Below are 25922 nucleotides of genomic sequence, written 5' to 3'. Positions count from 1 at the left end.
TGCACAAGTGCACATTTAAAAGTTCACATTATAATGTGAATATGATATATTCACATTATCTAGTTCAAGTTCGTTTATTTCTAAAGCACATTTACTACCGGCCGACATTATAATGTGAACTTTTAAATGCGCACTTGCGCACATTGGAGAGAGTTTTACTGTGCATCCTGCTGTAACCGGACGAGGCGCGCGCGCTGTTTGAATACTGAATGGAGAATGATTGACAGCCGCAGAGGAGGGAAAACGAATTTCCGTAAACTTTAATTTAATGATGTAATTTAATTTAGACTTCTGTCCCTCACATTAAGCTATGGAATGGCTTCAGATGACTTTGTGAAATTATAATCAGACGCTCTCAGACCCAAGTCACCCAAACTGACGTGAAAAAAGCGGGAGGCGCCGAAAAGCGCGCTGTTTGCATCCCTGTACAATGTTAAAAAAATACTTTCTATTAATAATCAAAAATCCAGATTTAAAAAAAAAAAAAAAATTATCACGGTTTCTACAAAAACACTAAGGAGCACAACTGGTTTCAACTGTGAACATAAATTTGTAAATATGCTGCAAATATATATATATGTTTTTTTTTTTTGTTTTTTTTTACACAAAACCTACTTTTCTACATCACTGAGAAAAGAGGACCAAGCGAATATCAGGCGTGATCAACTAGGCCTATGTTCTGTTTCTTGACAGCTCTTGTTAAAGCAGAGTGACGGAGAAAAGATTCTGCTGCCAACGCAAGTTTTCAATCAAGGCCTATGACTGGAACATAAGCTGGTGTATTTTCTTAATACTGCCTACAGATCATAGACTGTAAATTAAGCTTAGAAAGTCTTAATTTACAGTCTATGATACTGAGACAACTAAATAAAACATCTCCAGGTTGATGCCCCTGAAAAGTGTAAACACGGCCTAATAACGTTAGACCAGCCCGACACTGCAACGTTGGCTCAACCAATGGCGAGAGTTTGAGGTGGTTGTGAAATTGCTTATTTCTCAAATTATACAAAACTTTGTGGACTTTGTGAGATCATAGATTAAGACCAGTATCCATACATTCTATATCGAGTTAACAACATTTACCAAACGATAGTCAAATATGACTTATTTTTATTGTTCATATTTTATTTTTGCTCTCGTCTTACCTCCGTCCTCCTTACAATCTTCACCTACAGTAGAGACGCAAGCTTGTGCTTGACAGGCTGTTGGGCTCATGAATATTAATCGCGTTGACTTGTCTGCGTTGATCTCTTCATTGCGATTTGCTGAAATCAAACAATGACATAACAGCTTGCGTGTAATATTCCGGCCCACTCTTGAGGAGAACTGGTGATACTATAAAAAACATGCCTTTAAACAGTTGTAACTTATTGTACAAGTCCGATAAATTTACTGTACCTCTTTATGAATTCATATTCATAAAAGAAACAAACAATCATAAAATTATATAATTATACAGTGATATGGTGTGGTAAATGTCAGGCCTAAAAGCTGACAGACACGTTAATCCATTAATTGATAGGCACCTAAAAAAAATGTATAAAAGCATTTATAAGAATCAATTAAAATCAATAAATAAGCAACACATGGACATACCAGACTCTGAAGGTCAGTTACATAAACCTGGTGTGTAATGTGGATATGATGTACCAGTTTTCGAAGCTGTTACCAGTTTTGTTGTCCCATAATAATAGGGGGTTAAGGAATAGAATTGGATTGAAGAAATTTGACAGTTAGGCCTAAACTGCAGTGCAGTAAACAAAAACAGTGAAGCTTTACACCCAACCAAAAGAACAGGCTACAACTTTTGATTATTAACCAGCAGCACCTCCTCCTCTGACATATTCTGTACTTAAGAAATAAAATAAAAAATTCTATTTTTTTATAATACCACATTCAGAGTTAATCAGTATAATAGTTCAAACGGTTCAAACGTATTCATGGCTGTGATTTATCGCCACCTTCTGGACAAATGTTGAATCCACAGAAACAACATTTATCGTAATCACGTAAAATAAGATATATTTTTTTTCTATGAAAAGAGTGATCATAAAATTAAAGAAGCAATTAATGTTGGAAATGCATAATATGATAGAAAGCCGCTGTAAAATGACTTAATCTAAATTGTGAAACATTGGTGCATATTATTACAAAATGTAAAAACACAACAGCACAAAATACTGCGTGCTTGAAATCACGTGATAAAAGACAAAACTGTGTGACTTCAGTCTCAGCCATTGTGACTGGAAATCAACTTTAAATCGTAATTAAATGATCTAATCACTGTAAATCATTGAAATCCTAGAAAGGCTATTATAAACATAAATCAATACAACTATTCAAATAATACAGAGCTTTATTCGGAGCCTTACATAGAGTGCCGCTTAAAATACAACCATATTCTTGTCCCTATTCTTTATTGTTTCCAAGGGCGATAGTCTGTATTTCAAGTGATACAGAGATGCTTGCTCATGCGCTTTTGTGAAATAATCCACGGTAATGCGAAGTACGAATCCTACTATAGCGTGGGGTTTATCATAAATATTAAAAAGCCTATTTCTGCTTGGTTGCCTCCCTAAAGCGTCCAGTAACGTACCGTATTTACAATTCACAAACCACACTTTCTTAAGAGAATAGTTAATTCGCCTTCTGACTAGATCCCACCTATCATTGTCTGCCTTTCAACCAATCAGTGAGGTTTATTGGACTAACGTCACACAACGTAGATAATATTCATGCAAGCCGTCGCCATAGTAGGATTCGTAGTGTGTGTGTGTGTGTGTGTGTGCGCGCGCGGTTGTCCACCGTGTACCAGTCTGAGCGCACGGCGGATCTCCTCACTTTGACCAGAACCATGGCTTGAATTACACTACAAGCGGGCTATACTATTATCTAAAGGTGTTCTTTTAACAAACATGCGACGCCCTGCTCTGTTCTACTGACCTGATAAAGAGCCAATACCCCGGTCGGTTGGGATTAATTTTCTGCGCATCATTTGGACGGCCGTTTCTAGAATGGAGCACATCAGAACACCAAAGGTACTGCTGATGTCCTTTTATGTCCCGACCCGGCATTTAATGATAGCTCACAATGCAGCATCCATCCTCTAGATTTCTTTCATTTTGAATAGCATATGCTTTGAAAAAAAACGTAATATGTGTTTTCCAAAATAATATTTTGTAAAATAAATGGTTTGACAGAATAAGCCCAATGATAGGCCACAGCGAAGCCCCCATTTTCCTTCATCTATTATAGTGCATTGTAACAAGATCTGAATGGTTCTGCCTGAGCACTACTGATGCACCATGAGAGTCAGCAGATGTCATTTAATTTTAAATAAATACTCTTTAGAATGATATTTTACTATTTTAATGTAATCAAGGGCAAAATAATCCAGGTTAGGACAAGTACATAGATGATCTGGCCCTAGCTAAATTGTGATTGTAACGTTAATTATTGCAAAATAATTAACATGACCTTCTGAGCCATTATATTTTTTTTGGTAGGGTAGGATATTCTTTTTTTAGTTGACAATATATAATGTACATCACAAGGTTGGTAGCATTTAATATAAATTATATTTTATGATTTGTTGTTTTCCAGGTGGAAAATGTGCGCATGTTTGATAAGCTGACCCCCAGGAAGTGTATGGTGGGAACATTATACCTCTCCTCCACTCACACTATATTTGTAGAGAACTCGGAGGCCCGCAAAGAGACCTGGGTAGGAATCGAAACCTTTCCATGCAGACAATCAAGCTTCCTCTTGAAAATGACCCCAGTTGTTTAAACCACAGTGACACAAGTCATCCACTATGTTAACTGGTCTCCTATAAATTGCTAGAACTGCATTTTTTGTCTCCTTATTCTGTTTTTTTTATCTGCTATAAATCTTTTTACATTAAAGACCTCTCTTGCTCTGCTAGATTCTGCACAGTTTGATGAGTAATGTGGAGAGACTCCCGACAAATCCATCAGGAAGTCCTCTCATTATCCGCTGTAAGAACTTCCATGTTTATAGACTGCTGATCCCACAGGAGAAGGACTGTGTAGATGTGCTGGCTTCCCTCACTCGTCTTTCACATCCAGGTAAAGTGTCTGATGAAGGTCGTGAGACTGAAACGTTGCTAAAAAAATAATATTTTTTTAATACTCATTTGCAAGTACTGATAGTGTGCTGGGGTTCCTTGATTTTTTTTGTACATCCAGGTAAAGTAAAATGCATATTATAAGTAAAAAAGTGCAAAGGTACAAAAAAGTCACCTATTCCTTTAAAACGTCACAGAATAGTCGTTGCAGAATGTATATTGGCTTTCATTTATCTTTTAGGGTTTAGTTCGGTATTAAAATTAGGAGTTTCTAGATTGCCAGCTGTGGTTGCCAGAAATTCAATTTAAAAAAGATGGTATATAGAAACTCACAAGACATGACAGATGGCCAGGTCTCAAATGCACAGGGTCACAGACACAGACAAAAGACCATCAGCTAAATAGAAAATGTAACTCAAAACTCCCTGATGTACATTACTGGTGGAAAAAAAGAAGAAACAAAATTAGTTAAATAAATTTGAACCATATGTGATGTGTCTTCTGGGAATGTTCACCGTAAATAGTTTTTACTTGTTAAAAACCATAAATATGTCAGTTTGTTTACATAAAAAATACATATAATGTGATGTTAAGCCATTTACAGTGTTTCCCCGTATCGTAGGGTGACTTAGGTAAGGTTATGGTAAGGTTAAGCAATAATCAAGTTTTTACTCTAGCATTTTTACAGTAGTTCTCTATCACTACCATTTTACTAGAAATGGTTTAAACTAGTGTCTTGTCAGCTGTGAGCCTCCATTTTGAAGTCATGTAACAAATTTACTCACATATGATTTGGCGAAGCATGGTTAATGATCCGTACATTTGCATTTTCTTCTGTGAAAATTGAACACTGTAGCTTTTTTGCTTGGACAATGCTAGGTCTTAGCTGTTGCATCACAGTGCATTATGAAATACATCGTCTGTGAAATTTAGGCAACGTCAGTGCACAGTTCTAAATAGCTTTGTGAGTTTTGCCCATGGGACCCACACACTCATTAACTTTTACTTGTGTCTCTCTCTCTCTCTCTTTTGCAGAGCGCTATGGAGAGCTTTTTTGCTTCTCTTTTAACCCCAACCTGGATAAAGAGTTAAGGGAAAAGGCCTGGGCCTTTATCGACCTGAAGGCCGAATTCATTCGAATGGGAATACCCAGAAACCTCTGGCATGCCACAGCAGCCAATCATGAGCACAGAGTCAGTATGAGCTCAGATGCCTGTTCATCCTCAGGGTCAATAAACATGATTTCCTTTTCCACAAAATTTCAAAGATCAGTGTTTGAGTTTTACGCCTTAAATTATACTGCCAAAAAGATATTAAATGTGATGTGTGGATTTTTTTCTGTTTATGATGTATATGAATACTGAATAAAGGTAGAAGACTATGTACTTAAAGGGATTGGTCGCCCAAAAATCTAAATTCTGTTGTCATTTACTTAACCTAATGTAGTTTCAAAACTATGACTTCCATTCCTCTGTGGAAAAAATAAAAGCCATCCAGATTCAAAATAGTAATCAAGTTATTGATGGTAACAGCGACACCTCTGATTGGTGAATTTTTCGCCAGGATTATGGGTAATGCAGTTTTTCAATGGAGGTTTGGCTAGTAAACAATTTTGTAAAAAATGAAATTGAAATCACATGAAAATGCGTCTTCTGCAAAAGCATGTATCATTGCTTAGCAAGTTTAGAGCTGATGGTTTTACAGAGCAATATTTTGATAAAAAATGAATTGATGAATCTTGTATAATAAGCACAGAAATGTTTCTTACTAAAGTAAACAGGGCCGCTGTTGAACTTAAGAATGTAGAACAATAGTTGTAATCTGAATATTTTGATTGGCAGTTGTGTGACACTTACCCGTCGGAGCTGTATGTGCCTAAGTCAGTCTCTCCTGCTGTCATTGTGGGCAGTGCCAAGTTCCGGAGTCGAGGACGTCTTCCTGTTCTCTCCTACTACCACAGAGACTCCAGTGTAAGTGCAAAAAATAATGATACTCCTTTAAACTCAAGAGTAACCCTTTTCTTAAGCTTAATATGTTATGTTGTCTTCACTTCCCCACTTTTTAAATTCTCACACCATTGCTTTTCTAGGCATCAATCTGTCGGAGTAGTCAGCCTCTTTCTGGTTTCAGTGCACGCTCCTCAGACGATGAGCAGATGCTGCAGGCCATCATGAAGTCAAACCCTGTCAGCGAGTTCATGTATGTGGTGGACACAAGGCCAAAGGTGAGAGATTAGAAACACACACACACACACACACAAAGGTTGGACAAGCTGTTGAGATTTAGATGGGGTAGTTTAGTTTTCTTATCTATCTGTCTGTTTATACGCAACCATTCAAAAGTTTGGGGTGGCTAAGTTTTTTTAAAGAAGTCTTTTAGGTTTACAAATGGTGCATTTATTTGATCAGTAAAAACAGTTACATTTTGACATATTATTACAATTTGTATATATACAACTGTTTTGTATTTGTATGTATATATATATAAAATATTTTAATGATGACTGGGTGATCAAGTTACATTTCTTAGTAAATCACAGTTGAAAACGGTTGTGCTGCTTAATATTTTTTTTTGTGGAAACTGTGAGGCATTTATTATTTGATGAATAGAAAGTTAAAAAGACAGCATTTATTTAAAATAAAAATCTTTTGTAACAATGTGAATGTTTTTTACTATTACTATTGATAAATGAAATGCATTGTTACTGAATAAAAGTATTCATTTCTTTTTTTGTTAATCTAACGGACCCCAATCTTTTGACAGGTTTTGTTGGCTTTATGCCATAATGTACCTTACCATAACTATACCAGTATGCCATAATGTAACATAGTGTAAATAATTCAAAATACTAACAGTATTGTGAGTTTGAAACGCTGTTTGTGACTGTTTTCAGCTGAATGCCGTGGCTAATCGTGCTGCTGGGAAGGGCTACGAGAATGAGGACCACTACACTAACATAAAACTGCAGTTCATTGGCATAGAAAACATCCATGTCATGAGGAACAGCCAACAGAAGCTTATAGATGGTAGACAGATTAATCATTATTACTCCTGTACCAGCAGTGATCACTTCCTATCCATATGGAAATGCACCTTTTCTGTCTATTTGTTGCAGTTGGTGATCTCGTAGCTCCCACCATGAGTGATTTCCTCTGGGGTCTGGAGAACTCTGGGTGGCTAAAACACATCAAAGCTGTACTAGATGCTGGAGTCTTCATTGCAAAGGCAATACTTTTTTAGAAAGTTTTAAAGATGATTTAGTACCCAAGCAAAAAACCTAAGTTTGAAAAGCATGTGATTGACATATGTGATTGACATATGTGTCCACAGGCAGTGGCGGAGGATGGAGTGAGTGTTCTGGTGCACTGTTCAGACGGGTGGGACAGAACCGCTCAGGCCTGTTCGGTGGCTAGTGTGCTACTAGATTCATACTACAGAACTATCAAGGGACTGATGGTAATAATAACTTTGATGATTGATACATTTTGCTTTGCTTCTCAAAAAATGCTGGTCTAACATCATCTATAAAAACAAAATTTGTATCATTTATTTTTTTGTCAGTATTTAAATACAAGTCTTCTTCCTTATAGGTTCTGATTGAAAAGGACTGGGTGTCATTTGGACACAAGTTTTCCCACAGGTTTGTTTTTTATTTCAATTTGCAACAGCTTTCTGTGAATCTCTTCTACTGTGTTTGTTGTGCATGGATGACATGCAAAACCAGAAAGGCCTCATTACTCAATCCATAACTGATACTGTGACTAAACCATCAGTCATACAGTATACAGTGTTAGACTGTGCGTCTCTAAGCTTTAGGTGAGCCACTACAATCTAAGAATGAAATGCTACAGGGTCAGTTTACCAAAAAATGGAATGTTCAAACAGTTTTTTCCCCCATATAGCAAAAGCTCACAGTGACCATAGGCATAATTTAAAGGAGAACTCTGTAACTCTAGCGAACTCTAGTCACTTCTTCGCTGATTTTCCCTTTTGTTGTCGCATGTTTTCCCCACGAGCTCCCCCTACAGCTGTGGGAGGGTGTATATTTCACAACACAGTCGTAAAAAACTCACTTGCGGCGGCCTCCTCCCCCTCTCTACCGCTGCTCATGTGCGTTTGTTTTGATCGGAGCAAGCCAACTGTATCGTGTGGAGCTATGTCTACCGAGGTGGGTCATCTGGTAATACATCATACATGCGTGTGTGTTTATGTCGAATTGCCGTAAAGCAATTTGTGTTTCGCGCTCGTTCTCTTCTCGTTCTCGGTTCTCACGAGACTTCCAATTTCACTTTGCCGGGACGGCAGTGCGCAAGTTGCAAGGTTGGTTTTCCGCCTGGGAACGCTGGGGGGAGCGGGGAAAGTCACCAATATCACCAGAACAGGTTGTTTAACCATCCAAATGATTTCTAGACAGTTTTATTAAGTTAAAAAAGTTACCAAGTTCTCCTTTAAGTGGTCCATACAACTCTCCAACATATTACAAGTCTTCTGAAGTCATACGATCACAAGTTACTTAATGATTTAAAGTAGTTTGCATACATGCATATTCAAACTTGTGATGTCACTGACACCAAACACTGCTAGTCCTTTCTTGTTTTGTAACATGATACATCGAACTGAAATAGGCAAAAGTGCAAATGAAATCTGAGAAAAGAAAGGTTTGGAATAAATGAGGGTAAAGGATGACAGAATTTTTGGAAGGTGAATTATATCAGTACTTCTACTATTTCATCTACTACATAATTACATTTCATCTTCATTTATTAATAAAATCAGTTGCAAATTGTCTACAGTGGACTATCTAAATATTCTACTGACTATAACTTTGCAGGTAACTAACTCTCATTAATTTTCAACTACATGTCAACTAACTCTCATTAGTGTATTAGTAGACTGTCAGTTAGGGTTTGGGTTAGTAGAATAAGTTGATTTGTACTTGCAAAGTTACTTATAGTTAGTAGAATGTCTTAAGTGGAATGTCGTAATAAAGTGTTTTCATAAAATCTTCTACATTCAGGTACGCTCATCTTGACGGTGACCCTAAGGAGGTTTCCCCAGTAATGGACCAGTTTCTGGAGTGTGTGTGGCAGTTGATGCAGCAGTTCCCCTGTGCGTTTGAGTTCAATGAGCGATTCCTCATACAGCTACACACACACATCTTCTCCTGCCAGTACGGGAACTTCATTGGCAATTGCCAGAAAGAAAGGAGAGACTTGAAGTAAGAAAACCAACTACATTTTGACACTTTTTTTTAATGGATATGGATAGTAGAAAGGGAAGAGGGGCGAACAGAATCAGCAGAATTTTCCAGACTTGTACTCGCACCAGCTGCATGAGCACTTGCAGACTTGCAACGTGTCAGAGCATGAAGGATAACTGCTTGGTCACAGCTTTGACAGAAATATTACTTTTTGAACTGGGATGTTTTAGATGTACTAGGATAGATAGCCCACAGTCTGTTTACTGGCAAATTGCCCAAAAATGGCAGGATCCAAACCGATGCTATTGCTACGTAACTTTTGTGAGTCCAGGTGCACAGGTTTTTATGAACGGGCCACATGGTGCCGCGTTGATATTATGACAGCTCTTAATAGCCCAGACACAACAAACCAAGATCAAAGAACTAGTAGGGACGAAAGCCGATTGTGGTGTCAACTCATGTTGCTTGCGTCTAGACCAAAAACTTGTTTGAACACACTGCAAAGACTACAGCCAATTTCCAACCACTATGTACGTACTGCATCAGCGTGAGAGGAAATACCTCTCCATACCAGCAGGTGGCAGTGGTCAGTATTTGTCATTCAAAATGGGAAACCAGAAGAGCTAGGACTATGGCTATACACAAACCGTAAAACAATGCTGCATCCGAAATGATGTATTATTTGATGCCTCATTCCTATTCACAACTCCTCTCCTGTGATATCATGGGATGCTAAAGTGTCCATCAGATATACACTTCAGAACCTGGAAGTAGTACTCTGCTTATCCATCTTAAACCAGAATAAATTCCATGTTGGTCCAGGCTGGTTTATGCTGGTTGGGGCTGGTATAGTGCTAATCTAGCTGGTGGACCAGCATAGCCATACTGTTCTCCAGCAAAACTAAGCTGGTGTAGCTGGGGACCAGCAAATATTTGTTTTTCTTCTTGTATGAGAATGAAATGGCTCGTTTCCACCGAGCGGTACAGTACAGTACAGTACAGTACGATTCGGGATGGTAAGCCATGATCCGGCTTGCGTTTCCACCACCAGCAGTACCCTTATTTGATAAGTGTGGTGTAGCGATCCACGTCATTCTCGCGCGAAGAAGAAAGCGACACAGTGAACAACAATGGAGGACATACAGCAAATCTTGTTCTTGCTTCTCGGCATGTAGTTTTTTGTCACAAGAAGAAGACAAGCTTTGTTTGATCAAAGGCTGCAAGGAAAAACACAGCCAAAAAAGCACGCACAAGTGACGATTCTCTGTCAACCAATCAATGTTCTGCTGTGACTCTAACTCCACCCTTTAGTACCGGACTACTGTGCTTGGTACCCCAACGGAAGGGTCCCAAAAAAGTGGTACAGTTCAGAATTAGGGTACCATTCACAACTTCTGACAATGGAAATGGCAAAAATTGCGTACCAAACTGAACTGTACTGTACCGCTCGGTGGAAACGAGGCATAAGCTGCAACAGCCAATAAGAGTGATCACAGATGGGCGCCGCCAATTCAACGTGCTCATTCGACCTGAAAACCAGCTAGTGCCAACGGTGTACAACACCCCGAAAAACTAGGCCAGATGTCTGCATGGTGTGGAGGCCTGTCTGAGAACTATGGTTCATCCCTTTACATGTTTAGATTCTTTTCCTGTCTGAGTGGCCAGTTCTTGGCAGAATAAGCTGCAAAGAGGACTAGACAAACATGCCAATACTTCTTCAAAAAAGGGTTAGTTCAAGAGTTCAATATCCAAAAGACTTTACTGATGACAATAGAGTTTAGACTGAATATTCATTTAAAATGAATGATTTTATTTATTTATATATATATATATATATATATATAGCCATGTTTAAGTTGTAACCAACTACAGCAATAAAAAAAAAACTGAGGTTGAGATTCGATTCTATATCAAGGGCTTACCACAACCATAAAAAAAATCGAGTTTTAAACAAAAGGTAATCTAACTGTTGGATCAGCTTGGTTTCATTACCTTAATGTGCTAGTTTACTCATTCAATCTCCCTCTTTGTACACTATGCAGGTTACAAGAGCGAACACACTCTTTGTGGCCGCACCTGTGGGAGAACAGGGCCGAATACACAAACCCTCTGTACAGGATAGACCACAGCCAGACACAGGGTGTTCTGAAACCTCTCACCACTGCCTACTGCTTCAAGTAAGTTAACCCAATTTGCATGCCCTTGATGCCTTTAAATGATCCTAACCTTCCTTCACGTCCTACAATAGTCGTGCTTGTAAGACAATAGTCGTAAACTGTAAGAATGAGAATGTGAAAAATGAAACCATATTGGACACAAAATAGCTTGCAGTGACACCTTTGAATTTCTTTAAATATGAGTTAAAGGTGGGGGAAAAACCATACACCAAGGCACTTTCGTGGACTTTAAAAAAAGACTGTTGTGTCTGTTTGATCTAAGTACTAGGGTGGTTTGTCCCTTTTAATGATTTAATTTAGGTTAATCCAATCTTAAGATATCTATATGCTTGATAGTTGAACAAATAACCTCTCATGTAAGCCTCATCGAGAGAATTCAGGAAGTGTTTCAGAAAGAAAGTAGTTTTAAAAATTAAATGGTGGTCCTTTTTAGGTATGTTACCTGGAGGCACAGTGTGACAATGGATAAAAACAAGAGTTACTTGGTAAACACAGTGTAGAACAAAGCTATTGTTATGCTAACCATTTTATTACACTTATCACTGGTAAAATAGACTTAAGACCAGGGGTGTCAAACATACGGCACAATCCGGCCCAGGGGATGATTTGAACACTAATAGAAAATAGAGATGCACTGGTTGACTGGCCATAAATTGGAACTATTTTCAGTTTTATTTTGGCGGATATCTATTCCAGACTTGCACACAAACTGCTTTGCAAACATTTCCCAAAATGTCATTTGTGTGGGAATATTATGAAGTCTGTAAACAGGCACAGCAAGTTCACTGTTTGCGAAATATGGGAAGAAAAATATAAATATTGAAATAGGGGTAGGGGTTTATATGAATGTATCTCTGAAGGGAACTGTCTTCAGAATAGATGGCCTCTTACCTTCGTAAAATGTTGTGTTTTTTTTAGCAGCCCTGCTTTGTGTACAGCAGTAAATAAGGAAACGCTATACTGCTGCTGTTACATAAGCGCCACCTACTGTCAGAGAGAATTTTAATTTTCATTCAGTCTGTCTGCTGTTTTTGTTTGTGCAGGTGTCTTCTAGCATAATTATAGCATAATTTTCACAAAAGTCAGACCATTCTGTTTTTGCTTTAAATCTTGAAATTATACATTATATATGATTTAAATAAAAATAAAAAAACTGTTCATGCTACATTTGTGTAGCATCTTTGTTTGCATCATGATTAAAATTGTAGTAGTTGCCTCTAATTTTAAATGGCTGGCTACATATATTTTTAGTTTAAGGCCAGTTTGGCCTGTTATAGAGCAAATAAACAACAAATAAATGTGTTAAAAAAAAAAATCGACTCTGAACCACCTAAACGAGTCGTCAGGAAATCCAGTCTCACTTCTGTGACCTGCGTACATAACGCGGTAACACATTTGCATAATGCCCGTCTGTGGTCTTGGCTGCCCACGAACAACATCTACCTTGACCCGCCCTCAAACACTATAGCTGGTTCGTGCTGTGTACATGTTGAGAAGATGCTGTTTTCTGCTCTGCAAAAGCAAATTCTCTTTGTAAAAACTTCCAAAGGATGAGGAAGTGAAGAGTCGGTGGTTAAAATTACCACAGTGAAACAACGGCAGTATAACCTTTTGATGATTGCTTCTCAAATCTTCGCGAGGACTATATATATATGTTTTAAAACAAATAAAAATGACAAAAGCATAGCTTAAAGGGATAGTTCACCCAAAAATAAAAAATCCTGTCATCATTCACTCACCCTCAAGTTGTTCTAAACCTGTGACATTCTTCAAAAAGATATTTTGAAGAATGTCGGTAACTAAACAGTTGTTGGGCCCCATTGACTTCCCATAGTATGGGAAAAAAAATACTATGGAAGTCAATTGGCCTGATCAACTGTTTGGTTACCGACTGTTACAAACCCTTTTAGTCTAGAGGGAATAAGGCGTGCAACATTAAAATATTGAACGCGTACTGGAAAACATCTCACACACAAACCAATCTGGTTTAAATAAAGTGATACATTTATTACAATGAGAATCAATATGAAAAGGACACCTCAAAGTAATTGATTACATAAACAACTTATACAAACAAAAGAAAAAGAGAAAGAGAAAAGAACTAGACCGTGCCAAATCAAAGAAATAAGTAAAACTAAAACCAATCTTACTAGAAAAACAAAACAGTATATAATCTGACTAAATTAACATTCAGCAAGGACAAAAACAAAAGATCTTCAGTGTCAAAGACGCCCTAAATAAACTACCCTTGCTAACAAAACGAAAAATACAAAGAGTGGCACAGGTCGCTAAACTAGTGTTCTATACACGATTGATAACTCAGTGTAGTACATGTATATCACGTGATATCTCAGCTGTTCTTTTCTCTTCCCCGTTTAATAACAGATCAAACCACCAGAACAAAATAAACGGCGAAATACTCACAGAGAAAAGACAGCCTAAATGAGCCTCAATTACCAAGTTCTCAAAGAACACGTTTCTCAAAACACTATAACAGTACAGGTCAGGCAAACATGCATCACAAAATGATCAAGTCAGAGTAAGTGTGCTCTAGCGTGTAAATCATCTCCCGTTTCCCACGCAGGTGCGCTCTTTATAGGCACACGGCGCGCCCTCATTGGCGAAGCCGCGTTGTATCGTCACCCAGCATTTTGATGAATGACAGATGGATAAACCAATCAGGTAGCCGCATCGTCCTGCTAAAAGTGAAAGTAAAGAGAGAAAGGGAAGGGGGGAAAAAAACAAATAACATAGGAAGTAACACTGACATTCTTCAAAATATCTTCTTTTGTGTTCAGCAGAAGAAATTCATACTGGTTCATTAACCATTTTATTACCATCCTAAATGCATTGTTCTTTGCAAAGTGAATAAAATGGGTTTGTTGGGTAACACTGTGCAATAGAGGATTAATCAACTGGAAATTACGTTCTAGGTTTTGGAAGGGGATGTACGGCCGTGCAGAGAAAAGTGTGACTTCACAGTCTCCAGCCGATTGCCTGAACGCAGTAAGGGAGGAGTCACAACAATTGGAGGAGGAGCTTAGCACCCACCAGGAGGTACCACGGGAGACGGACGCTGGACAAGGCATACAGATGCATGCATAAATATCACATAATATGTATCATAAGCATTTGAAAACACATCGCCCTCTCTGGGATGGGATTCATTCTGACATTACACATTACAGTATGCCGCACTGCGGCTGACAGACTTTGACCTCTTCAAATTTGCTTACCTTAACAGAGAATTGTCGAGCTGAAGGAGAAAACTTCAGGGGAGAGGAAGAAGACCAAGAAGTTGTCTGAACGGGCCCGCCGTCCAATTCCAAGCGAGTGTGAACTCGGCAGCCCACTGGACTATTTCACCACACCGAGAAGCGAGAAACACACTCCCCCTTTCACACTGCCACTAGAGCTAGCAGCCCAACCTAAGAGCGGTGACCCCGATGACCTTTCAACCTGCAGCGATTTTGAGTCAGGCGTGGCTGACCTCAGTAGCCACTCCTCCAGCGCTGGAGACGACGCTAAGGACCCCGATTAGGATAAGGTGGTCAAAACAAACGCCTGAACTAAAACAGAACTGGTGACAATGAGGGATAAAAGCACAGTAACCAGTATCAAACAGGGAACTATGTTGTATTTTTAATGTTATTTTAATTTTAATTTTTAAATCTGTGTGTGAATTTATATTTAATTATGTGCACAATATCCAAGATGGTCTGGCAATAAGACCATTATAGTAAAGTTATTTCTTGTATAATGTTTTTAAGTTTTGGGTTGACTGTGTATATTTTGTATATTTTATGCGTCATTATTTTATTTCCATAACTATGTACGGAACAGCATATTACCATACTACTCATACTAATACACAAGAACATATATCAGATATCCAGAATACAAACATTTGCCAAAATACACACGGCTTAAAATACCGTGTCCCACAAAGCAATGCATAAACTGGAATATCTGCATTTTTTGATCAGCGTTCTTGATTACCAATAGGTTTTTTTATTATTTGTTTGAGAAATATGACTGTTTTATTTGAACGTATGATAGATGACTGTAGAGTAACATTCTATTGTTTGAAATATCAAGCATTTTATAATGCTTTCTAATTTCACATACTATATACAGCAGGAAGAGTTTGCTAGGATACCATTCCAAACATAGCCCATATCCTCATGGAATTTGGTCTGTACCTATCAAGACCATCAGATTCCCACCTGCGTGTTTCGTTTGTATTCAAAGGAACTCTTAAATAGAAATTGTGAGAATTTGCTGTATATGTGAAAACAAGAACTGTATGTCACCCACACTACATTTACTTCCCATTTCAGTAACTGTAGGCCATACTCTGACACATAGACAATCAATCCCTCACACATCCACATGATTAACTTTTCAGCTATACCAGTAGGTTTTGTCTGGAACATATGAATATAGGGCAAAAAATGCTCTCAATAAAATGTTTGACAAACAGCAAACAAAATTACAGCATATCTGGAGCCAATTTTTACTGAGAATGCTTGCGTTAAATGGTGTATCACATGTATCTGGGTATTCAGGTTACTGTCATTCTTTGATAAACATTAGTGAAATGTGTAATTAGCGCCATTAGCTCTTTCCCCGCCAGTTGCCAGTCATCCTTCAGGATTTTATCAAATTTTCACAAACATTTCATGGCCCCCAGTAGATTGGTTGTATAAATAGCTGAACATACAATATATAAAAATAAGAACAGAGCCTCTACTTTAAAAAATAATGCACTTCAAGCATTATTATTATTTTTTTTTTTGTAGGTAAGTTCCATAAAAGAAGCAACATTTTGAAGCTAAACAAATCAATTTTTTCCCCCAAAGATTACAACGTGTATGACAAACTTTTACCGCTTGTTTCTGTTCTTTTTTTCCCTGTTTTGATCCTGATATTCACTACTTTTTCAAAAGATGCATAATAGCGCCCATAGAACAGTGAAAACACAGGAAGCCGGGAAATTCCGGCAATGGCGAGGAAAGAGTAAAAATAATTGTTCCTAACCGGACAAACAAATCAAACTCAGCCTTGCAGTGCTTTGTAAGAGCCACAAAGTGTTTACACTCTTCATGGAAAACTTACAAATGGCTTACTTGTTATCAATGAAAAGTGGCACATTTCACCTTTATGTAGAAACTGGGTCTTAGGGATGCACTGATAATAAAATTCTGCGGCTGCCTGACACTGATAGATAAACCAGTATTTATTTTCATGTTTCGGCAGATAATCGATATATGCAAAATTAAAATCCAATACTATTTTTGCCTATATATTAAAAATAAATCACTGAACGCTAAAATCATTACTTTTAAATAAATTATTACATAGAGTATGAGAAATGGATATTTGTTTTCAGAATTGAATATTACATTCAACAACGTAATCACATTTCTAGTGTTCTTAAAGATGTTTTGAAGTGAGCCCTATGGCAAACAATCTCAATTTAAAAGTAGGGGAAATAAGCCCAATTCAATTTCCAGTATCAACCAATACCAATGAATTTAATAAACCTCACAACCGATATATTGTGCATATACCTCCAGAGTATAATTTCATTAAAGTTGCTGAAGATGCAAAACCACACTTAAACCATAACAGAGATTATTCTAAATGTTTTATTAACCTATCAAATTAAATAAACATATAACACAATGTCTAATTATAATAAAGGCTTTTTTTTTTATCAACATTATTAAATACAGTATGTTTTTGTCGTACGTTTACGGCAGCATTAACATTGTTGAAAATCATTTTCAAGTGCGTACAAGGCCCAACCCCATTTGTCACATCATCAACTCAACTAATAAGCTTAGAACTCCGGCTGTTTCTGAACACTATTAAGGACAGATTGCCTTTGGGTCACAGCCAGACTGGGCACATCCAGACGTACTCGCATCTGGTCAACTCAATCATTGTGAGTGTAACACTTTTGGAATCATGTGCAAAAATCATTTTGATTTCATTAAAGAACGATGCAGAAATCTCTTTTTGTCATATGTATCTAAGTTTGCCCAATCAAGGCTGTAGACCACAAGATGTGCTGCTTGTCTCAAGCCCACCGGTCTGCTGGTAGATTGATCCCAAACCTGCGATAAAGAATAGAATGGAACGTTTTTAATAAACATGAGTGTTGGAAACACTTTCTTACCACAAGTGAATCAATCTGCTGAGTTTCGCTGAGGGAAACGTACCTTCCTCCATGGAAAGAGCACTGGGACACTCAATCTAATGTGTTGAGGGGAATTGTCCATGTGTGTTCATGCATTGCTGGAGCTTTTCCTCTTTGGCTCTTCTGCAATGGCAAAGCTGAAACAGAAGGTTAAATCATTATCATGTTACGCAAGTTATCATATCAGACCTTAAGATAAGACGCATGCAATGGCTTGACAAGTGTTCCTGTGTTGACTTCCTTTTGTGTAACAGGAAGTTGGAGCAGAACAAAAGGTCTCATGAACATCACACTAGTCTCGTGAAATGTTGTATAAAGTTATGCTCATCAAAACAGCATGATTAATTGTATGTAATTGTTGTGTGGTGCTGTACAATTTCCCTATAGCTTTCTACTGGAGGTGCATAGAAGACGCATTAAACAACAAACAAATGTTATAAACATTTGTTTGTTGTTTCATATTGCTTTAATACCGTTCTCTTTTCCATGAAGTTGCCTAAGAAGTCGTCAATCTCGGTCTTTCCTTCCAGAAAGTTTTCCGCGGTCTCCTCAGACTCCTCTTCAGCCTGATGGGCCGCTACCTTTAATCTGGCCTGCAGCGCGCTCAGACTGCAGCTCTGGCGGAGGAATATGAAAATGAACATTTCTATGAAAAAAACTGCTGAATTTTCAGCATCATTACTCAAGTCTTCAGTGTCACATGATCCTTCAGAAATCATTAGAATATGCTGATTTGGTGAAACAACTTTTGCCTACATTAGGCAACAACTTTTGCCTACATTATTATTATTGTCAGTGCTGAATACAGCTGTGCTGTTTAATATTTTTGAGGAAACTGTGACTACCATTCAAAAGTTTGGGGTAAGTAATATAAAAAAAATAACACATTACATTGATCAAAGTGACAGTGAAGACATTTATAATGTTACAAAATATTTGTATTTCAAATAAATGCTATTCTATTGAACTTTCTAGTCATTAAAACATCCTGACAAAAATGCATCACGTTTTCAGCAAAACAAATCTAAAAGCAGCAAAAATCGTTTCCAACATTGATAATAATACGATTCAGAAGAAGAATCAGAAGAAGAACCATCAAAAATCTAAATAAATAAGCACTCAATCAACTTTGGCATCACAGGAACAATATTAAAGTATATTAAAATAGAAAAAGAGATATTTTAAATTGTAATAGTATTTCAAAATATTACTGTTTTTACTGTATTTATGATCAAATAAATACAGCCTTGGAGAGCAAAAGACATTTCTTTCAAAAACTGGTGTGTGCTTGTGAATATATATGAAGAGTTCAGATGCAAAAGCCTCTAAGTGCCATCTGAAATTTTCTTCTAAAATTATCATTTTTATCAAGCTTGTATATTTAAGTTCAGTAATTTCACTTAAATGGCAATGAAAATTACCTATTAATTGTAATTTAAGTGAAATTACTGAACTTAAATATACAAGCTTGATAAAAATGATAATTTTAGAAGAAAATGTCAGATGGCACTTAGAGGCTTTTGCATCTGAACTCTTCATATGTTTTTTATTATTATTTTGTATTTTTTAAACTTTTTTTTGTTTACGTATATATATAAAAAAATATATATTAAAAAAAGAGAAAGCAAAACAAAATGGAGGCAGAAAAACCACAAACACAACACAGGTATGCAAAATCCTGAGGTTTGATATTTTGAATATTAGACCACGTGAAGACTGGAATATTATATTTTCCAGCTCCTTGTCCAACGGACACGACATCAGGTGTCAAAATGATAAATGCAAAATAGTATTTTTTTCCATCTTTGCATGTGTGTTTACCTCACTGAGCTCATGTTGTCTTTGCATTTTGGTTTCAAATACCGACTTCATCTGGGTTAACTGTTCATACTACACAAAAAACAAAAACAAAAACACACCAGATAATCGTTAGCATCAGTAAAGGAAAGACAGTGACAAGATTACAATGTACATTGGCCTCCAGAAGTCTGAGACAGCTTGTGAAATTAATGCTTCTACTTTGCATTTTTTCTCTTTTAATACCATAACATTATCAACATTGACAATAAAAAAAATAACAAATGTAACTGAAAAATGAAATCAGACTTTTGGACCCAAGTATTTGTGACAGCATTTGTTAAAGTACGTACTTTACACAGCATCTCTTGTCTCTTGCTCTCCAGTTGAGGCTCAAGCTGTAGGTTTTTCTCTGAAAGTAAAATATATTCCTTCTGTTATTTGCAAAACTGAACCAAAAACACTGATCTGATCTACATGAAATGTGTGACAGGTGTGAGTTTATAGTTTTACGGGCTAGTTTGGTGATTCAAGTTATCTGTGAAATCCCACTTAAGTCTAAAATTGATGTAGAGGTTAGTAACTAGCAAAAACTTCAGGAAACTCACTGGCCATCTCTACAATGCTGTTGACCAGCTCCTCTTTGTCAGAGGTTACTTGTTTGAGCTGAGGCAGACACATGAAGAACTCCAACAGCACGTCATCTTCATCGTTCATGTCCTTCAGTTGAGAAACACTGGATTACAAACAGAAGACGACAGAATGTGAGTAATGTCAAGTTCATATATAGTTTTAAGAATAGACAAAAGTAATTGGTGTATGTTTTAGTACAGTAAACTACCTAAACAACAAGATCTGATTCATCCTCAGAACAAACAAATGCAAGACAAAACAAATGTCCTGAAGTTTCGTACCTCATCTCAGATAGTTCTGGAAATGTATCTGGGATTTCAGGCATCTTGTATATGTGTCCATTCAGACCTGACTACAAAAGGAAGAACAACAAGAGTGAGAATTTACAGGTTATTGTGGATTGAATTATGTGTGTTCCGGTTTCACACCACACAGAAAGTGGTGAGTAATGCCCTCCATTATTGAATGTTGCTTCATAAAAGCCTATGTTGTAAAAGACTATGCAGATTAATAAGATATAGTGCATTTTCAGTGTTACAATTCAGTGTGCTATGAGTTATGGAAGCCCATTTTATGTCTTGGTTTTCTTTCTCATAATTTTACCTTTTAATGTCATAATTTCGACTTCTCATAATTTTTATTTTTTTTTAATTTCCGACATTTTAAGTCAATTATATGATACAAAATAAAAAATGGCCAAGTCATAATTATAAGATAAAAAAATGAAAATGCACACAAGTCAAAATTGACATCTTATCTCAATTAAAAAATAAATAAATGGATTTCGACTTTTTAAGTCAAATGATAAAATAAATAAAAAATGACAAGTCATAATTATAAGTAAAAAACATTTAATTGACATGTCAAAATTTACATTTTATCTGAATTATTATTATTGTTTTACATCAGATTAGTATGTCATAATTTCAACGTTTTATCTCATAATTTCGAATTTTCATGTCAATTATGATTTACAATCTTTTGCTAAATAATGCTACACAGCACTACACTGCTTATACAAACAGTGCGGATACTGTAACCTGTTAATATGGGTAATTAACATTGTCATAATTTAATTTTGAGATACATTTTTTTATTAAACACTACAACATAATATAAAAATTATAATAGATAAGATAAAAAGTTATTATTCTGCCATTTTATCTTATCTCCTATTTCCGACTGTCTTTTATCTCAGACAGTCTTATATCTTTTATATGAAATCAGAATTTCAACTTTATATGTCATGGTGGAAATTGGCTCAGAAATATGTCTCAGAAACTTGCACCTACAGTTCTGCTACACAGCCCTACGCTGCTCATACAGTGTGAATTAACCTCTTAATATTGTGTGTGATGTGAAACAGAAGAGGATTACTGTAAAAAAAATTATTGTGGCCTTGTTTATAATGAATCAGGATGTGTAGCAGGGGGCAAACATGGTGATGGAAATTTAAAGTAAACATAATGACGCATGGAAATGTATCACCTCTGGTTTCTATTTTATTTGTTCACAACATCCCAAATCATATTATTGTAGTCTGAACATCAGAAATTAACTTAAAATAGGATTTCTATAAAATCAATTCAAGCAACAAATGTATGTGGTTTGAATTTTTATATAAATTGCAAGTTGTCGGTTTCATTGTTCATAACACAAGTACTCAGCGTCACACACAATGTGAGCAAGTGTATGAAGTTGTGCAAAACACAGAGAATGTAATAGTAGTAAACCAACTGGCTGATTTTGGACTGATTGCCCGTTAGATACCTGTGAATCAGCAGTTGGTACAGGAAGAGGAAGGTCTGTGATGAGTCCATAAGTTGGTGCTGCTGGTCGGGGAGGGGCTTGTTGAGGCTCCGCCCCTGCATGTGGCACAGGGACAGGGCCAATAGGCCGCTGACCATCCTGTGGTTGGAAGGCAGGAACAAAATGGAAGCTCTGAGTTGGGTAAGGAGGCATCCCAGATGGTTTGTACATACTGAGCCACAAGACAAAGAGAACAACAAACGCACAAATTAGAGATATTCCTCATTAGACATGATTTAACTTGTAGTAACATGGTTAAAAAATAAAAAAAAAAACTCACTAAGGAAAGTTGGGATCTGACATCAAGGCAGGAGGACTTTTCCAGAACTCATCAAGCAAACTCTGAATAACTTTCCCTAAATCTGAATGCATTCCAAACTAGTGAAAAAGGAAAAGAAAAAGAGAATTTCATTACTGTTGCATAATACATACTTAGATAGCTATGCAGTTTAAAATGAACACAAAAAGGCATTTGACTTGAGAAGTTTATCCGAAAGGTATTGATTGGATTGTGAAAAGTGGCATTAATGTTTGGACAATTTGAATAATTTAAGACCAGGAATGTGTATTAATGAAAGTAAACATAAGTATTGATTTCATGTTTACCTCAAATAAATCTGAGTAGAAAATCAGAACATTTACATGCAGTGCAGAAGGACTGATTTCACACAAGTCATATAAAATGACAAATAACTTACATTAGTTATGAGTGGGCTGGTAACCATTGTTCCATTATTACCGTCTACTAAATGATGACCTACTGGTGGAAACACACTGACCACTGGTTTCTCCTGAGGGAACTGTGGTGGGAGTAAGCTGTGGATGACAATGGCAATTGTCAATTTATATGAAGCCACACTCACCATGTGTAAATGAAAATAAATAAAACCAAATACATGTTTATACTTACATATTGACAGTAATAGTTGAAGTGTTGATAGTAAAAGGAAGTCTGTACTCTACATCCTTCTGAATTTCTGCAAGACTATGGAGACATCAGAATTAAGTCAGACAAATAAGTAGACATTTCTTCTGCCATTTTTTGTTTTATAAAGTCAGCATGAAACAGACAATGCGATAGTATTTTCTTCCCTATTGTCAAGTCAAGTCACCTTTATTTATATAGCGCTTTTTACAATACAGATTGTTTCAAAGCAGATTTACAGAGATAACAGGTAAATAATGCAACAAAGGCTATTTAGGCTGTACAGCAGATCTAGAAGAAAATAGAGTCATAGTCCAACTTCAGTGATGGTTAATTTTTGTTGTAAAAAAAGTTGTTAATTTAGTTAATTTATCTATACAGCCGCTCTGGAGAAAACAGTGATGTCATTGTCCAGCTCCGTTTAGTTCAGTTCTCATAATATAATGGTGTCATTGAAGGAAGATCAATATTACTGAATATGTGACATATATCCGCGAAACGGCTTGTGTTGTGTGTAGGCTGTGACTTGAGTTTGTTGAATTGTTTGGATCGTTGTGGTTTGCTATTGCTGTGATCTGCTATTGCTTTCCTGTGATTTCATGTGAGTGACAGGTAAACACGTCATCAGAGACATCAAAAGAGATGTCATTGCAAGAGGGACGGCAAGATATTTTGATCAAAGATCACGTTTGTTTACATTAATTAAATAAAAATAATAATAATTATGATGTTCAATCATTAATACTGCAATATTCCATAAAAAATAAGCACTGTCCATTTTAACACTGCACATACAAATACCCTAAAAAACAGGCCTCCACCTGTTAATAAATCTCAGCCAATCACGTCATTTGGGGGCGGGGCTATCTTTTTTGCAGACCAATGGAGGAGTCTGGGAAACATGTTTGGGAACTATCAATAATATTTTGCGAATCGCTTGGTATGGCGCAGAATTGAGAATTCACTTTCAGTATTGTTATCAAGACTGGCTGCTTCATATTAGTTACATTCTACGAAACTGAGAGATCGATTGTTCAGATGAATTTTAATGAACTCGCCATTGCGTAATGGGCCAGATCGTGTGGTCTGAATGACTAATAAATGTCACTTCGTCAGAACTAAGGAAGTCAAACCCTCTCAGGAACAAAATGGCTCTATCAGTCTGTTAAGAAACAATACAGGGTGTACCGTGCCACTAATTTATGAACCTGTCCTGTTGAGTAAGAAGGGATCTGGAGTAAACTATGAAGAGCTAATACTTTAATCTGAAACATGTACGGCACATCCAGAGCGCGCGCGCGCGCACACACAGAAACACAACAACAACATACATAGGGTATTCCGGCTGATTCATGCCATCGTGCCGACCAGCGAGCACGTGTTATAAATACTGAAATCATTAGATGTATAAGTTAGTACATTTTGGCTGTCTCAAATCCTAGCGAGCTTCCTCCTGCTGTCTTAATACCTAAACGCTGTCCAGGTATTCAGCTCTCTAGGTTTGGGACACAGCCATTGAGCGAGACTTACTTGGAGTGAGCAGCTTTGAGAGACTCGATCTGTCTCTGTCTTTGTTTCTGTAAACTGTTCAGAGGAGGGATCGATCCAGAGCCCTTGGACAGAGGGAAAATCCAGTTCATCCTCGACTGCCAAAACGCAAACTAACGCTTGAATCTCTCGGCGGTGTCAGTTTTAAGAGGCCTGACGAAATGAAACAGAAATTCAAGAAATACCCAACGCCACCATTAGCATTAGCCACGAACCTATCTAGTGTTTACTAATGTAAGCGACCTAACACCCGTTTAAATGAGTGAATATGGAACCTAAATTAAACAAGGAAATAGCCGCTAAAAGACCTGTTGGTTTTAAATAACAGTATTAGAGATTAAGAAGTACACGGGCTCGCAAGAAAACAACCCGTGTGAGCGTGACGTCAGCTGTTTAGCGCTGCTCGCGTCATCACTCACATCAGGGAGGAGTTTAAAGAGACACTGGTCTAAAAGAATATACGGCAGGTTGCTGAGAATTATTAGTTTTTTACGCAATAGAATAACTGTATATCACTATTTTACACAACACAGGAGAACAGCAATACAACGACATGCCCCTAACAGTCGGGAAATCATTCTTACAAGTTACCATGCTAAGTGTATCGAGCGCTTTAACTAACGTTAATCACTGGATTAGCAAAATTGCGTTTACTATAAGCGACATTAATGAACAAGTGCGTTAGCTTAGCTACTACAAGTCTTTGACGCATTAATGATTATGAAGATGTTATTGTATTTTAAGTCACTTTTTTTCCTCGCGATGAGCCCCTACCGTCTGTGAGACACCTAGTGACAGAACAGACTCGAGCTGGGTTTTGTTAAAGAAGGTTAAGACTATACTTTCAGGGATCATTTCTATAGTTTTTAACTTGGAAGTGCATTTCTAAAGTGATGAGTTTCCCAACCCACGATGAAGAGTTTTGATACTCTTTTCTGAGCGTGAATCGGGTGTAGAGTAATGATTTACTTCATAAGCTCTGCATCATTGATGAACGTTCCTTACTGTATTATATGGTAAGGAGGAAAGGGGTATGATCAGAGTGGTTTATTTAAAATAGTTCAAAATAGAAAAAAATGCTTATTAGAAACTTATATATAAATTGTTGTAAAATATGGAATTATATATTTTTGATTATAATAATTGACAAACTCTCCTAAAATAAAACTATAGTTAGTATGCTGTAAATACTGTATGTTGTTAATTAGATTAAACATATAATCTGAAGCATTGATGAAATGATCTAGCTATTTTTTTATATACATGTCCATCATGATTGATTTTTTTCTCATATTATTAAAAAAAAGTTTGCTTAATATTCACCTGACATTAGTCAATCTGTCTAATTTTAAACAGATTTAACACTAAAAATTCCATTGTTCAGAATTCAGTGTCACTTTCTCTCTGTGTCGTTCCTACCGTCTGTGAGACATCTAGTGTCAGAACAGACACGAGCTGGGTTTTTAAAAGAAGATTAAGACTATACTTTCAGGGATCATTTCTATAGTTTTTAACTTGGAAGTGCATTTCTAAAGTGACGA

The 25922-nt window shown here is 36.8% G+C and overlaps 2 protein-coding genes across 3 annotated transcripts; one reads left to right on the top strand and one right to left on the bottom strand.

The window, feature by feature from the left end:
• The first annotated feature begins 2781 nt into the window (after positions 1 to 2781).
• mtmr7b (myotubularin related protein 7b) lies at positions 2782 to 15964 on the top strand. 2 transcript variants are annotated; one of them, XM_082165799.1, is made up of 14 exons: positions 2782 to 3038; positions 3604 to 3723; positions 3926 to 4088; positions 5123 to 5280; positions 5929 to 6057; positions 6177 to 6311; positions 6981 to 7113; positions 7203 to 7312; positions 7418 to 7543; positions 7678 to 7727; positions 9105 to 9305; positions 11330 to 11464; positions 14398 to 14521; positions 14709 to 15964. In XM_082165799.1, the coding sequence occupies exons 1-14, from the start codon at positions 3015 to 3017 to the stop codon at positions 15003 to 15005; spliced, it is 1905 nt and encodes a 634-aa protein (XP_082021925.1). In that variant the 5' UTR covers positions 2782 to 3014; the 3' UTR covers positions 15006 to 15964. The 2 variants fall into 2 exon arrangements, with proteins under 2 accessions (XP_082021925.1, XP_082021926.1); XM_082165800.1 differs by having other exon boundaries at positions 2816 to 3038; positions 14398 to 14549; positions 14709 to 14847.
• A 1133-nt stretch (positions 15965 to 17097) lies between these two features.
• vps37a (VPS37A subunit of ESCRT-I) lies at positions 17098 to 24793 on the bottom strand. Its single transcript, XM_082165831.1, has 12 exons — positions 24364 to 24793; positions 22819 to 22893; positions 22607 to 22724; positions 22189 to 22286; positions 21870 to 22080; positions 20381 to 20451; positions 20075 to 20202; positions 19820 to 19878; positions 19491 to 19559; positions 18143 to 18286; positions 17692 to 17806; positions 17098 to 17586 (listed from the first exon to the last, which is right to left on the bottom strand). Exons 1-11 carry the CDS (start codon positions 24471 to 24473, stop codon positions 17726 to 17728), a joined length of 1164 nt encoding a protein of 387 aa, XP_082021957.1. The 5' UTR covers positions 24474 to 24793; the 3' UTR covers positions 17098 to 17586; positions 17692 to 17725.
• Positions 24794 to 25922: the final 1129 nt, after the last annotated feature.

Source organism: Leuciscus leuciscus (genome assembly GCF_965113295.1).
Source record: "Leuciscus leuciscus genome assembly, chromosome: 3".
NCBI lineage: Eukaryota > Metazoa > Chordata > Actinopteri > Cypriniformes > Leuciscidae > Leuciscus > Leuciscus leuciscus.
This window is presented reverse-complemented; position numbering and strand designations above follow the sequence as displayed.

What these genes read in the sequence shown, in the direction of transcription:
- mtmr7b (XM_082165799.1), top strand. Translation starts at nt 3,015, where the DNA reads ATGGAGCACATCAGAACACCAAAG. An exon ending in AGCACATCAGAACACCAAAG is followed by an intron (nt 3,039 to 3,603) that starts GTACTGCTGATG and finishes GTTGTTTTCCAG; the next exon opens with GTGGAAAATGTGCGCATGTT. An exon ending in ACTACCACAGAGACTCCAGT is followed by an intron (nt 6,058 to 6,176) that starts GTAAGTGCAAAA and finishes TTGCTTTTCTAG; the next exon opens with GCATCAATCTGTCGGAGTAG.
- vps37a (XM_082165831.1), bottom strand. Translation starts at nt 24,473, where the DNA reads ATGAACTGGATTTTCCCTCTGTCCAAGGGCTCTGGATCGATCCCTCCT. An exon ending in TCAACTATTACTGTCAATAT is followed by an intron (nt 22,725 to 22,818) that starts GTAAGTATAAAC and finishes TGTCATCCACAG; the next exon opens with CTTACTCCCACCACAGTTCC. An exon ending in TCAGATCCCAACTTTCCTTA is followed by an intron (nt 22,081 to 22,188) that starts GTGAGTTTTTTT and finishes CTTGTGGCTCAG; the next exon opens with TATGTACAAACCATCTGGGA.